Source organism: Chrysemys picta, chromosome 2 (genome assembly GCF_011386835.1).
Source record: "Chrysemys picta bellii isolate R12L10 chromosome 2, ASM1138683v2, whole genome shotgun sequence".
NCBI lineage: Eukaryota > Metazoa > Chordata > Testudines > Emydidae > Chrysemys > Chrysemys picta.
This window is the reverse complement of record NC_088792.1, coordinates 67,166,037-67,181,940: the sequence shown is the minus strand read 5'-3', so window position 1 is coordinate 67,181,940 and position 15,904 is coordinate 67,166,037. Positions and strand designations below refer to the sequence as shown.

General features: G+C 40.7%; 1 protein-coding gene across 15 annotated transcripts in view; it reads right to left on the bottom strand.

The window, feature by feature from the left end:
* The window catches only part of CREB5 (cAMP responsive element binding protein 5), a 349,218-nt gene that overhangs the window by 280,948 nt on the left and 52,366 nt on the right, over nucleotides 1-15,904 (bottom strand). For 9 of the 15 annotated variants that reach the window (XM_065583406.1, XM_065583411.1, XM_065583410.1 and 6 more), the window contains 2 exons: nucleotides 12,790-12,883; nucleotides 1,710-1,831 (listed from right to left, as the gene is read on the bottom strand). The exons of 2 other annotated variants lie outside the window; for them this stretch is intronic. In XM_065583406.1, the coding sequence (XP_065439478.1) occupies nucleotides 1,710-1,831; nucleotides 12,790-12,883 (216 nt within the window). Of the gene's footprint in view, nucleotides 1-1,709; nucleotides 1,832-12,789; nucleotides 12,884-15,187; nucleotides 15,219-15,904 lie in introns of all 15 variants that reach the window. 4 more of the 15 variants (XM_065583416.1, XM_065583414.1, XM_065583409.1 and 1 more) reach the window with 3 other exon arrangements.

The following is a 15,904-nucleotide window of genomic DNA, read 5'->3' as shown; positions in this document are numbered from 1 at the left end:
GGTTGGGTGCTTATTTGAAAGTTTTAGCAACTCATCCATCACTTTTATTTATCCCTTAACTATATTTAACTTCATTATAGTCACCTTTAAATTATACCCGCATGCTATGATAGCCCAAATGCAAGGATGTTGGGTCAGGTTGAGTTAGCATATATAGCCCATTGTAAAGTGACGTAGATGCTCCTAACTTTATGGATGCCAGGTCCATATTTGGAAATGGGATACATGATCTAATGAACTATAGTTTCTCTCTACCTGTACCCTATAACAGTGTTTCTCAAACTGGGTCCACAGACCACGGGGGGTCCCCGAGGATACTCCGGGGAGTCCGCGGGCCCCACTGATCAACTCCTCCACCTACCGAAGCCAAACCGGAAGATTTTAGGCACTTAAAGTCCGGTGACATAGCAGGGCTAAGGCAGGTCTCCGTGCACTGCCCCCACCCCGAGCACTGACTCTGCAGCTAACATTGGCTGGGAATTGCAGCCAATGGGAGTTGTGGGGGCAGTGTCTACGGGCAGTGGCAGTGCACAGAGACCCCCTGGCCTCCCCGCCTAGGAGCCGCTGCCAGAGAGATATGCCAATCGTTTTTGGGAGCTGGCTGGCCAGAGCCCGCACCCCTCACCTCCTCCTACACCCAAACTCCCTCTCAGAGCTTGCACCCCTCACCCCCTTCTGCACCCAAACTCCCTCCCAGAGCTTGCACCCCTCACCCCCTTCTGCACCCAAACTCCCTCCCAGAGCTTGCACCCTTCACCCCTGCCTGCAGCCAAACTCCCGCCCAGAGCCCACACCCTGCACCCCAACCCTCTGCCCCAGCCCAGAGCCCACACCCAAACTCCCTCCCAGATCCTGCACCCCTCACCCCCTCCTGCACCCAAACTCCTCCCAGAGCCTGCACTACAACCCTCTCCCGTGCCCAAACTCCCTCCCAGAGCCCGCACTCTGCACCCCAACCCCCTGCCCCAGCCTGGTGAAAGTGAGTGAGGGTGGGGTAGAGTGAGTGAAGGAGGGAGGGGGGATGGAGTGAGCAGGGGGTGGAAAGTGGTGGAGCGAGGGTAGGTCCTTGGGGGAAGGGGTGGAGTGGGGGTGGCACCTGGGGTGGAGCTGGGGATCCCCAAAAATGTAAAATCAAAATGGGGGTCCTTGGATTACTAAAGTTTGAGAATCGCTGCCCTATAAGGTAGATTTTTTCCCCTTGAGTTTGGATATTTTACCAAAAATACAATCTATATCAGATAAAATTAGGAGTGATGAAAAGTAAATCTAGAGACACAATGGGAGATACTTAACAAGAGCAGAAATCAGATCAGAGGTATTTCTATGCCAATTCCATTCTTCTACTTCCTCTCCACATCCCCCCAAAAACATCTTTTAGCAAGTGAAAGGATTTCACGCTTGATTCCTATTTGTCAGAACATTTGATTTTACCAAGTCTCTCCCTCAAGAGGCATGTGGTTTGCATAGGTTTACTTAAGTGTGGACCTAGTAATCAAAAGCTGGCTAAGACACTTTGGGAGATTTAAGCTTGGTTATGCATTTTTATCAATGATTACAATGGTTAGAAAACATGTCACAATCTATAGTGCCACCTAGTTTCCATCCAAAAAAGGTTCTACCAGGTAATGGAGGTCTACCTACTTTCACACAACATCCATAAACACTTAGAGGGTGGGAAAAGGGAAAGAGTCCGTTGCACTACAACATACCCTTTTATTGTTCTCTTCTTCTTGTGCCTTTCTAAACTCGTGTTCTAAGGAACAGTCAATATCATTGAAGAGGCCCACTTCCTCACAGTTCTTCAGGAATCGGGTTGGTGTAGGAGTCTGGTCTGAGAACAGATATCAAAAGGATCTACAATGGATGTTTTGCAGTAAAACAAGGATAAGTAGAATACACGTTTTGAGATAACATCTCTTTCCCAGCAGATGCACAAATATCTACCTGCTCCTTGCCCTCCCCCCGCAACCTCTCAGAATTAAAAACAAAACAAAGCCACTGAGTTTTGCCATGGTATGTGAGGTGCAGGGCTGGAGTTTGGCCAAGGGTGTTTTACAAAGTGTGCAGCACTTTATTTGTAGCAGCTGTCATTCAGCTAGATTTAAGAAAGATTTTAAGGGTCAGATTCCCTGACAGTATAGATGGACAAATGTGTACCCCTAATTTGCACAAATCATCACTGAATTTGTGCAGAAAGCTCCAATAACTGTGTGCCAATAGTTCATTAGACGCACGTCCATGCAGACTCAATGTGTGTGTTTCGCTGCAGGGCGGGAGGGAGTGTACAGATTAGCTATACAATTCTGTGCCTGAACTATCTGAAAATTGACTTAAGCATGCATATTTTTGTCCTGTGGAACACATAGTAAAGTTGCAGTAATGCAAAGAAGTACTATTGAGTAAGTGGGTTCCAGATTTATTTTTTTGAGGGAGAGGTTGAAATCATACCAGAAACATTATGAAAAGATTTTTGAGACATTGACCACACCAAGAAAACATGGAGAAAGTGTCAACATTTATTGTCATTCATTTAAAATACTGAAAGATTTATGATCAAATTAATTTAAATATTCCTAACTCCTGAATCCCTTTTCCCCCACCCCTCGCCAGAATTATAAAGAGAGGGACAGGTTTCTCTTTAATGTTACACCCAGAAGGGGCTCAAGAAGGTAAGTGGTATGGAAAAAGCCTTTAGGCTTTTCTTCAAGATCCTGAGGGGTTTTTTTATAAGCAATTGTAATGTTCCCTGGAAGTTTCACCTCCAGTGACAGCATTGACCACAGGTTTCTGATTCATCTAGAGCAGTGGTCTCCCCTTCTTTGTGTCTCTAGTAGTTTACACCCCCCTCTCCTTCCACACAAGTACATATACCAATAAAAAAAATGTAACTCTCAGTAAATATTAAATAACAGTAATACATTGATTCAAACAGAGCCATTTAAGTATATAGGCAATACCATATCATACCATCCTTACTTCTGCACTGCTGCTGGCGGCAGTGCTGCCTTCAGAGCTGGGCACCCGGCCAGCAGACGCCAGTCTCCACTCTGCCTTCAGAGCTGGGTGGCTGGAAAGTGGCGGCTGCTGGCTGGGCACCCAGCTCTGAAGTCAACACTGCTGCCAGCAGCTTCTCACCCCTGCCCCTCCTGCCCAAGATTACATTCCCCAGTTTGAGAACCTCTGGTCTAGAATAATCCTCAGCAGCAAGGAGATAGTCTAGTTTGCTGAGTGAAAAACTGGGAACCAAGAACTCCTAATTCTAAATCAGCTCTGACACCACCTCCCTCTGTGGTTTGGGGGCAGATCTTTAATCTGTCTGTCTCAGTTTCCCCATCAGTCCAATGACACTATAACTACAGTACCATATTAACGGAAAACTGGCATGGTTTATAAAATACCAGGTCTATCTACAGACATGTGGCAAATCAGTAAATATCACTGGGAACATCCATTCGAACTCAAAATGGGATAAACAACAAGGGGGAAATTCATATTTGTTAAATCCAAATAGCAAAAAAAAAAAAAAAATCCCTTTTTCCTCCCTGCATGATTCCCAATCTAGCTCAAACTACTACTTATTTCCTTTGTATGTTTTGACCCACATTCATACAGGAACCTGCTACCATACTTGGTCATTGTCAACTCCCATATTGTTTGAAATTCAGCCCATAAAGGATGAAAACAAGTGTCACTCTCACTAATCCCACCAGCACACAATGGCCAAAATTCGGACCTTAATATAGTTTTAGCATCTATGCTAAAAAAAAATCAACATACACATGAAAAAGGAAAGAAAAACAGTCTTTGTGAATGTGTGTGCATATATTAGTTTTCACTGATAGCTATACTATATTATCTAACAACCACTAGAATCAGAAACATGACACTCTCAAAGCATCTTCTTTGAAATCTTGGTATAAGGAGCTAGTTTAGGGTGACCATACATCCCGTTTTGGCTGGGACAGTCCCTTTTATAAGCACTGTCCCGGCCACCCCAACTTTTTTGGCAAAGTGGGCATTTGTCCCTTTTGTCCTTGCCAACTTGATCAGTTGGCAAGAGCAAGCAGGAAAAATGCCTACTTTTGCCAAAAAAGTGGGGTGCGGAGGAACATGCAGGGGGTGTGGAGTTGAGATGCCAGCTCCGTGCAGGGAGGCAGGCAGGGCTTGAATGAGCCGTGACACCAGCCCCACGCAGGGATGGGGGGGCAGGACCCATACAAGGATGCAGGGGGGAGACTCAGGCTAGCCTCATGTGGTGTCCCATTTTCCCTTTGGGAAATATGGTCACCCTGAGCTGCTGACATCAATGAGAATTGAGGACACCCAATGCTTCAGGATCAAACCAAAGTAGTTAGTGTAACCACACTGAACTCAGTGGAGTTACACAAGGATTAATCTGGCACTCTGCCTGGAAGCGCTCTAAAAGGAAGGAGGAGCACGTTTTATATCCAAAGGGATAAACAATAACTCTAATTACTGAAAAATGCAATTTACTTTGTTATGTAACTCAAGCTGAGGAATGCCAAACTCTCCTCGACATAAAGGAGATATTCAATTTAGAATCTATAGTAAATATATAAAATGTTTTCTTAGCTTATTCAATGATATATTCATATTAGATAAGGTAGGTTTCATTACAATCAAATCTGCACCAGAAAGCAGGATTTCAGAAATAAGTTAATCAGGTTTTTTGGCAAATCTCATAAATAGCCATAATCTAGAATTAATGTGGGCTCACAGGTTGGCCTCTGTCACACAGTAACAGACTCAGGCTAACAGCAATAAATAAATACAGAAATAAAATTAAAATAAACAAACAGACAAAAATTCGAATTGCCCTCCTTTACAGAGCTACCTATACCTGAACCTAGAAAAAGGAGGTTGAAGAGAATGGGTACAGCTAAGGTCTGGGCATGTTTCATTAAAGTACATGACTGGTCAAGAAGTTAGGCATTATTTCAATCTGTTTCACTAGGCCAGGGGTTACAGCATTGACAGCAAAGCATTTCTAAGGCACACCCAGCTGAATACAGCAAGTAGACGCTGACTAAGAGCGGCATCATAGAATCATAGAAGATTAGGGTTGGAAGAGACCTTAGGAGGCCATCTAGTGCAACCCCCTGCTCAAAGCAGGACCAACCCCAACTAAATCAGCCCAACCAGGGCTTTGTCAAGCCAGGCCTTAAAAACCTCTAAGGATGGATCATCAGCATCTATTCAGAGAATACGAGACTGAGACAAAGTATCGCATCATGTCAAAAGCTTAGAAGTGATCAGTAGTGATGAAGTAATCTCAAAAAATTGAAGGCCAGATTCTGCCATCGTTACACAGATTGAGTGGTACATCTACACCAAGAGCAGCCCCCGGGCAATAAATGGAGAAAGGTATTACTCGGTGTGAGTTTGGGTGACAGAGTCTGCTCCTCTGGAAGATGTTTTGAATAATTACCCAATTATTGGGGGCAGTTCCTCAGCTGGTATAAACTGTCATGAGCCCACTGACTTCAATAGGTCTATGACAATCTATGCCAGCTGAGGACCTGTTCTTGTATGGAATTTTATGGTCTAGAAATCAGGCTGGCAACCTCATGAGATAAAGATTTCTCACAAAGATTCTCAGTCCTCCTGGGTGTCAGCTAAGCCACACATACCTCAAGAACAGACTTCCCCAGAACACTGTGGTACTTCTGTAACCAGCAGAAGCCAGCAGGGCAGAGGTCCACAGAAATTGTGCATGGGGAGGGAGTTACCTAAGAACTAGGCTGTGAACCCCTTACACTGACGAGCAGTTACTCACAAATGTAGTCCCACAAATGCAGTCATGGCTGCGTTGGTAAATGTTCACAACATAGCTCTTGGACTTCAAGGTAATCAAATTTAGACATAGGATGAGAAGAATACTTAGGAATGCTTATCTGGTGTTCAAAAGTCACAGTTATTACCAGAAAGGCTAAGAATGACATCAATTTTAAGTAAAATATAAACCTCAAATTTGAGGATAATACAACCAAAGGCAAGGTCCAGCTGTCTAATCAAGCAAATATAATGAGTCAACCTATTGTACAGTAGCAGACAGATTTTCAAGAGAGCTCAGTACCCACTCTTTTGGGCTGATTTTCAAGAACTCAACTCCCATTTCAGCACCAAATTAAATAGCCAGACTTTTTAAAAAAAAAATTATGTAGAATTCAGTACATTGAGTGTGGGTTGGGTGCTGACTACTTTTGAAAATGTGGCCCTTATTTGATTGCATAAATGGGAGCTGAATTCTTTTTGAAACCCTTGCCACAACTGTGTGCACTCAGCACTTGAACATTTGGCCCTTGGCTGCTCTAGACTCGTTTAAAATATATGGTGTGAAGTAACAGGAAATCTGAGGTCTTAACCAAAGTAAAAAAAAAAATCTATTATGTATTCACTATGTTTTGAAACTGCCAAAGTTGTGCCCCCCAAAAAAGGAGGATCAACCTGAATGGACTGCCTTTGAAACAACAGCCCCAGAAAGCACATGCTAGGAGGAAATGCATTGTTAGCTTCTTCTACTGAGCGTTTATTTGAATTGTCTACCAGAATGTGTTTTGCAACCCCAGAACTGCCTCCTAGGATTTCATCTAGCAAGACATGAATGGAAATATTACAGCATGACGTTGGTTGGGGGGGAAAAACTGCAAAACCAAATGATGTCCATAAAATTTTTTTTTTTATTTTAACAGAACTCCAGCTTTTTAAAGTTTATATTGACCACTAAACCATTGCAAATGTTATTCATCCATAATGTAGATATTGGACAGCACATAGCCAAAGGCTGTAACTTGATGCTTCATCTTTCTAAAAAATTGTTTAGTCTGCTGTGCATTAATAACTGGAATTTGGCTTGTTCAGCTGTGGAGCAGCACTGAAGTTATATATTTATCCATGTTTTACTTTCAAGCAATGATAACAAAGTCAGAGTGATAGGACTAGTATTGAAACTTGAAGGGCTGCCCATCACACAGGCTAAAATCATCCTAGACCTGAGAAAATTTATTCAAAACTGAATCTGCATTTTCCGACAAAAAAATGTTTTGTTGAAAAATTCCTGACCAGCTCATTTTTTCCGTCTTTTTTTTTTTTTTAAATATTGGAAGGTGTCAATATATAAATACAAGATTCAACATTAAAAGATTGCTCTTTTGTAAGGATTTTGTACATGTCATATTGGGAGACAGTGGAAAAGTCTAACTCCTGGCTAGCACTGAAAATACTACACCTGCCTTTGCTATAGGGCAATTGCAGCCTCAATTCTTTGAAGGGTATTGATGACAGGAACAACTTTGCCAAAAAAGGGGAAGACAAGACAAATGTCTAAAGGGAAAGCCTGTCTCCTCCTCTCATATATCATTTCATTTTTTCTTTATGAAATCCAAGAATAAAACATCTTTAACTTTAAGGAATTTAAATTTCCCCAGGGTTTTGCTGGGTGATGAAACGACTGCTTCTCAGTGTCTCCCAAAGAGTGGGAAAACTATCAGCCCTTCTGAAATGAGGATTGCAAAAATATAAAAAAAAACAACCTCTTAACTTACAGGCAGGGTGACTTGCCCACAGAAATATCCAGATGATCTCCTGGTTGGAATAACACACACATATGCATATTGCTCTCTTTGTGTGCACGCACCCTTACACTCTCCCTTTTTCACCAATACCAATTTTTTAACACACAAGAGCGAGTCCCTCAAATATGATCATATGTCCACTGGGCTCATTAAGTTCTGTACTTCCACATGAAAGCTGGGTAACCATGTGCCTTGTGCACACAGTTACTGTTCTGGATGCAAATCTAGTCCCCAGTAGTCAGCCATGTATCTTCCCTCAGAGATCAGCCCAAGGAAACAAGTGGAGGAATCATACTCCAAAGGTTGTTGAGTAGTAATAGAGCCACTCCACTCAGGCTACTCCTGATGGCTGGAGCCAGGACCAGCTCCAAGGTTTTTGCCGCCCCAAGCAGCAGAAAAAAAAAAAAAAAAGCCCCGATCGCAATTGCGATCAGCGGCACTCCAGCAGCAGCTCCACCGTGCCGCTTTCTTCTTCGGTGGGAATTCAGCGGCAGGTGCTTCCCTCCGAGAGGGACCCGGCTCTGAATTGCTGCCGAACAGCCCGATGTGCCGCCCCTTTCCCTTGGCCACCCCAAGCACCTGCTTGCTGGGCTGGTGCCTGGAGCCGGCCCTGGCTGGAGCCAAGTCTATGGCCCTAGTAAGTAGCTTCTAAGTTGGCTGGAGAAAGGAGGAAACGACCAGGGAATGTGTACATTGGAAGTTCTTCTAGCCCTTCCTCTCACTCCAGCCTTCCCCAAACATGCATGTTGCCATACAGGCAGCTTTCACAAAGCTGAACTCTGCATTGCACTGGGAGTGTACACACGCCAGTACAGTGGACTTCAAACAGTTCCACTGCCAAAGGACACCACCACCTGCAAAGAGAGAATTTTTAAAAACTTTCTATTTTTTTTTCTTCAGAAAACGCAAATTTGTTGAAACAAACTTTTCATAGGAAAGGGTCAGTTTCGACAGATTTCTCAACTCAAAAATTTTTGAAAAAAGTCTTGAAATTGTCAGTGAAAAATTCCAGTTTTCCAGTTTGCAAAGACTTTTTGTTTAGAAATTTAAGCTAATCTTAGTTTAAAAAAATAAAGTCAAAATCCAAACAAAACATTTTGAAATTATCAACACGCAAAATGTTTCAATTGACTTGCACTGAAATTTTTTCAGAATGTTGGTTCACAAAAATTTTTCAAGGTTTCAACTTTTCCTCACCTTTTAAGACAGGAAAGTTTTTCAAAATCTCAAAAACTTTTTTCATAGATTCATAGATTCTAGGACTGGAAGGGACCTCGAGAGGTCATCGAGTCCAGTCCCCTGCCCTCATGGCAGGACCAAATACTGTCTAGACCATCCCTGATAGACATTTATCTAACCTACTCTTAAATATCTCCAGAGATGGAGATTCCACAACCTCCCTAGGCAATTTATTCCAGTGTTTAACCACCCTGACAGCAAGGAACTTTTTCCTAACATCCAACCTAAACCTCCCTTGCTGCAGTTTAAGCCCATTGCTTCTTGTTCTATCCTTAGAGGCTAAGGTGGACAAGTTTTCTCCTTCCTCCTTATGACACCCTTTCAAATACCTGAAAACTGTTATCATGTCCCCTCTCAGTCTTCTCTTTTCCAAACTAAACAAACCCAATTCTTTCAGCCTTCCTTCATAGGTCATGTTCTCAAGACCTTTAATCATTCTTGTTGCTCTTCTCTGGACCCTCTCCAATTTCTCCAAATCTTTCTTGAAATGTGGTGCCCAGAACTGGACACAATACTCCAGTTGAGGCCTAACCAGCGCAGAGTAGAGCAGAAGAATGACTTCTCGTGTCTTGCTCACAACACACCTGTTAATACATCCCAGAATCATGTTTGCTTTTTTTGCAACAGCATCACACTGTTGACTCATATTTAGCTTGTGGTCCACTATAACCCCTAGATCCCTTTCTGCCGTACTCCTTCCTAGACAGTCTCTTCCCATTCTGTATGTGTGAAACTGATTTTTCCTTCCTAAGTGGAGCACTTTGCATTTGTCCTTGTTAAACTTCATCCTGTTTACCTCAGACCATTTCTCCAATTTGTCCAGATCATTTTTAATTATGACCCTGTCCTCCAAAGCAGTTGCAATCCCTCCCAGTTTGGTATCATCTGCAAACTTAATAAGCATACTTTCTATGCCAAAATCTAAGTCGTTAATGAAGATATTGAACAGAGCCAGTCCCAAAAAAGACTCCTGCGGAACCCCACTTGTTATGCCTTTCCAGCAGGATTGGGAACCATTAATAACAACTCTCTGAGTACAGTTATCCAGCCAGTTATGCACCCACCTTATAGTAGCCCCATCTAAATTGTATTTGCCTAGTTTATTGATAAGAATATCATGCGAGACCGTATCAAATGCCTTACTAAAGTCTAGGTATACCACATCCACCACTTCTCCCTTATCCACAAGACTCGTTATCCTATCAAAGAAAGCTATCAGATTGGTTTGACATGATTTGTTCTTTACAAATCCATGCTGGCTATTCCCTGTCACCTTACCACCTTCCAAGTGTTTGCAGATGATTTCCTTAATTACTTGCTCCATTATCTTCCCTGGCGCAGAAGTTAAACTAACTGGTCTGTAGTTTCCTGGATTGTTTTTATTTCCCTTTTTATAGATGGGCACTATATCTGCCTTTTCCATTCTTCTGGAATCTCTCCCGTCTGCCATGATTTTCCAAAGATAATACTAGAGGCTCAGATACCTCCTCTATTAGCTCCTTGAGTATTCTAGGATGCATTTCACCAGGCCTTGTTGACTTGCAGGCATCTAACTTTTCTAAGTGATTTTTAACTTGTTCTTTTTTCATTTTATCTGCTTTTTTTATTTTTTGGGATGAGAAAACAGTTTTGCTCTAATTCTATGGGCACAGCAAGCAGTTATGCATTTTTGTATGCCCTGCTTTTCAGTGTATTGTACATTTTTGCCTGTCCTGATTTGAAATGTTTACCCTAAATGTTATTTTCAAGGGGAGGGGGAGAGCATATTCAATTTTGGCATTTGTCAACCTTGAATTGTTAAGTACCGAAGGCATGATTTAAAAAAAAACAAAAAACAAAAACAAAAACAAACATGTACACCCAAATGAAATGTTTGCAAGCAGTTGCTGACTATTTCTAATACAGATGGAGATGTACTGAAATATATAAGCTGAGTGGTATGCGAAAGAGAACAAATACCTTAATTACTTTTGACAAAGATCTTAGTTCATTTATATATGTCCCACAATGTATACATATAATCACCATCTGCTTGGATTCTTACACTGCACCTATTAACATTGTAGTTCACCATCTATCTCATGCTCAAAGGCCCAGGTTAACGTTTCCTTTTTTTATAGCCTTTTAATTTGGTTAAATATCTTGAAAGTTATTAGTAACTCACAGGAGCACCTTGGGATAAATGCATTATGTCATTCTACCTCTTACAAATATATTTTCACCTACTCATATGGTGCACACCTGTGGCATTTTGGCAAGGCACCCGGTTACAGCATTTAGTTCACCCACTGAGAATGAGGAAGCGATTCCCTAAAAGTCATGATCAATATGAATTGGCTGGCCTAAAGCTAATCTCTTAAAATTGTTTGCCCCCTCCGTTTGAAATATGCATGTTCCTATAAGTGCAAAACCAAAGAAACATGACTACTGATGACTAAAACAAGCACAACTGTAAGGAAAAACATATAGCAAGTTCTTGACCCATCTTTGCCCTGTCTCTCCTAATACAGTCCAATGGCCAAGCTCCAGACCGCTTCATCACAGCAGTGGAAATGAGCGTATGAGGACCTGTGAACACTTTTACTCCTCAGTGCAGCATGATTACAAAAGTACCTCTGCTAAATAATTTTTATGGAGTCACTGAGAAAAATCCAGTGGAGTAAACTAGTAAATAAATAATTTACACTACAGAAAATATGTAAGGAGACTATGTGAAGAACTCTTTAGAGACTTGCCCCATCATTGTTTCCAAAGTCCTCTTCTGCTTCTACTACTAAGGATATTTTGTGTTTGTTTGTTTTTTGAGGTTTTCTTAAATGCACACAGAACTCAGAGTTACAGTTTAAAATGGGGATTCCTGAGTTTTATCCACACACACAAAAAGTCTGAGCCTGTTGCATATCCATTCAATTGTTGCATTGATGCACCTACAACGAACACATTCGGATGGAATTTATGCAGGCAACAGATGCACTACTGTTTTTAGCAGGTACAACTTACTCAGAAGGAGCCCACTTTAGAAAATCTGTCTCCATGAGTACTTAATATGTCAAATAAAGTGAATAAACCCTAACTGGGCATCATAATTTAGCACATTTTATTTTTATATTTAGAATTTGGAATCTTAAAACGGTAAAAAAACAAAGTTTCTAAATATTCTATGGACATAATCTTAGGAATATGCTTAATGTCTTAAAAATATACCCTATAAAACATGAGAAGGGGGAAGCAAAAGGGAAGGAAGCAGAAACTAAAATCAACAGCCAATGCTAGCAAGCCACCAGTGTATGTATGGGCATGGACATACACACCCATGTGTGAAAACTTCAGAACCAGCTCAAGAATAAGGGAATGAGAGGATGATCCTGTACCTAGTAATGTTTTTATCCCAAGGGGCACTTTAGCTATTGTCACTGTTTTAGTTGTTTTCAGCTGGCTGATTTATAGCTATTGAAGTACGTCAATATCTTAAAAAGGTGACTATTATAAGTGGCATAAAATGGGTGCTGAGGTGAGCTTTTCACATATGAAAATAGTGACTGCTGGAGGAACTTCACAGATGTACTTCAGTAACCTTTTTGTCACAGATTTCTGTAATGCCACTCTTAAGTGTGTATACTTCACTGGAATGCTGATAGATGGAGGCAGCACTGGAGCAGCCTTTTACCCCATTGACCTGATATATAATGTAGGCAAAACCAATGTGGCTAAGGTTCAGCAATCTCTCTCTCTCTCTCTCTCTCATACCAATCCTCAAACAAGACAAACAAATACCAGTTACCACCTTGTCCAGAGATGAACCACATAGTTTGTTCCATCTCTACTTGTTATTTGATTGGAATACTTTTGAAATTAACCTCTTGGAGGTATCTTGACAATAGCCTTCCAGCAGGAGTCATAATATCAACATCAAAATAGGTACCTCGCTTGTCTCTTACGTTCCATGTCTTCTTACCTGATAACATATTATCTGTTTTTATTGAAGGAAACTTCAAAGTCATTTCGTGTTTGTGCCTGTGAATCATCAGATGATCCTCTGTTGGAAAACGCTGTCAGGCAAACACAGAGAGAGGAAGAAAGAAGTATTTAGTTCTCTAATAAATTTTTGGCAATGGACAGGATTTTAAAAAAAATTCATCCAGCCATCCAAATGACACAGGAACAGCCAAAAACAATTCTAAAATGCAAGTAAGCATAAGTAAGAACTATCTTTGTACTCTATGTGTGAGAGCAAATTTGCTGCAGTGATCTCTTGGACAACACCCAAGTAAAAGGGTTAAAATGCAGATGGCCTATCTAGTCATATACCCAAAATACACACCAGTAGCAAAATTCAGATTGGTTACCCATGCCGCCAGCTTATCCTTACTTAAGAACAATAAAAAAAGATAATCAAAACAGCCAGCCTTCTCCTACCCAAAGGTGCCCAGGTATCATGCATTTTTTCCCTATATGATTCATGTCTGCAACAGATCAAGTTGGTTCTAATCAGACCTGATTTATTCCAGCCACTATACAGTGGTTCTTGATTTCTACTGGGTATTTACAACCAGGAAGATATATTAAACTAATTTCCTTTTCTTTGCCCAGAGGACAACTGGGCAAAGAAACCTTACATAATATACTAATGGGTGTAATTACATTTATAATCCTGATAACAGAATTATAAATTTCAACTGTTTCTTTAAATAATAATAATAAGAAAACAACAGAAACTTGAGCAAACATTTAATAATTATAAAAAAAATCTGGGCACATTGTGGTCTAAATGGTGCCTGTTGAAAAACTTCTTATAGTGAAAGAGCAAGTGGACACGACCTTATTAGGCAGAGAGCGGAAAAATGGGGCAGCCTGTGGATTAAATAATCTGAGGTCAACATGTAAGTAAAGGAATCTGGAAAAACATTTTTGCACATATTGGACAAATTTAATATTTTTGCTACTAGTTATGATAATTCTTTGCTTTAACAGGGCTAGTCAAGGAGTAGCAAAGGCGGCTAAGATGTGTCTGGATAGCTTTGTAAAGAGCGGCATTTTAAAGCAGCAGGTCCCTAGAAGACAGACAGACAGAAACTGGCAGTAGTAAAATGGAGATGATTCGGTGCCAATCCAGACTAAGTACCTCTGCTGGTGGCTATAGTATGTTATAAACAGACACAGTAAGTTATACTCTGCAGCATCTATGTGCCTCTCAGTATTCACAGAGTACATAATGTGGATGATATGTCAAAAATGTAGATAGATAGATAGGTAGATAGAAAGATAAAGTTCCAAGAAGGGAGTGTGTGGGGGGTGGGGGGAGTCCTTTTCCTCACTGTGAAATCCTGGTTCAGTGTTTACTCATCTGGAAGAAGTAAAAGCACTAAAAATTTACATTCAGAGCAAATGGAATGTGGGAAAGACTCTCCACGCTAATGTTGTGAGCAGGAACACATTGTTGAAATGAATTCTCCACCATGGAATGTTATGCTTCCATCTTCAGTGTGCAAATCAGCAGGGCCTAAAGAAGGCCTGGTGGGGTTGGGGGAAGAAGCCATTTCTTTAATCCAGACTTGTGTCTTTTCTGTAAACACACTTCCTTTATGGTACACATGGCCAGCTAACTCATTCGTCGAATAGATGCACTGGTTGATGGAGAAGGAAGCCCCTAAACCTCTTAACTAGTTTGCAATACTGTACTACTATAAGACATCAGTTGCATACTAAACAGAAGATGCACTATAATTTAAAGGTGAACTTAAAAGATTTTTTTTCATTAAATAAACAATAAAATAGACTATTTGATTTCCCTCCTCTTTGACTGTCCAGTAGAGGTGGAAGCCAAATTCACCACTGCTATAAGTGGGCTCAATTCCATTGATTTCAATGAAAGGTCGATCAGTTGATGCTTCCTGTGAACTTGGCCAAGACTCTTAAAAAGATTAAATTAAATTTTGCTGAAGAGCTTGGAGATATTTTAAAACTAATCTCTTGGAGGTAGGGCCTCTAGTGAAGGTTCAGCTGTGTACACACAGACTTAAAACTACAAATGCACATATTCCTCATTTAGGGACTGATCCAAAATCAACGGAAGTCATTAGTAAGACTCTTATTAAATTAAATGGTGGAGCACATGAATTCATGTGTTGGCACATAACTAAAGATTTCCACATTTCTACTCCAACTGTGGATAAAATTACCAGCATCTAAAACTCTAATAATAATATACGCTTCACTTCTATAGCTCACATCAGAAGAGCACATAGGGTTTTACAAACATTAAGGACTGAAGACTCAACACCCCAGCAAAGTAGGGAAGTGTTATCCTCATTTACAGATAGGGAAACTGAGGTAGAGGAAGTAAAATGACTTACCCAAGGTCACACAGCAGGTCTATGATAGCACCTGAAAGGAAGCCCATATCTTATTACTCCTAGTTTTGTACTCTAGTCACTAGACTAAACTAGTATGGGGAATGCAAGGGATGGAAGTTCCTAAATTGCTTTAGGGATTAATGACGTTGTTATCAATTACCAATTGTGTTGAAGAAACACTGAATTCTAAACTCAGTTCTTAATGGGTAAAATACCTGTCAATTCCCTTATAATGAGGAAAAGATCAAACATGTAATGTTATGAGCCAGATTATGTCCTCAGATGCATATGTGGGGCTGCCATTCAAGTAAGCTGGAATTGCATGTGTACAAAATGGGTCAGAATTTGGCTAAGAAATGCATTTTAAATGAAGCATATTTAATATGAAGATGTCCTTTAAGATGATAAGCATGGAAATGGCAATAAATACAAACGCACACACAAATAAAACTTACTTCTCACACATTTGTATAAACCCGTAAGGGCAAATATTACAAAAGCTATAACCATACTAAGCCAATACGTTTCCTTCCTGAGCTGTTACCACTTGAACACTTAAAGAAGTGTGCAGTGTTGCTTAAAATATTTGGTTTGAGTTTGGGAGCGAGAAAGGCTTGAAAAAACATTTAGTGACACACACGTGAATAGCTGTATATTTGCTTTCATCATTCTGTAATAATATCTTTGTGGAAAAAGAGAAGGTTTTTGAAAACATTA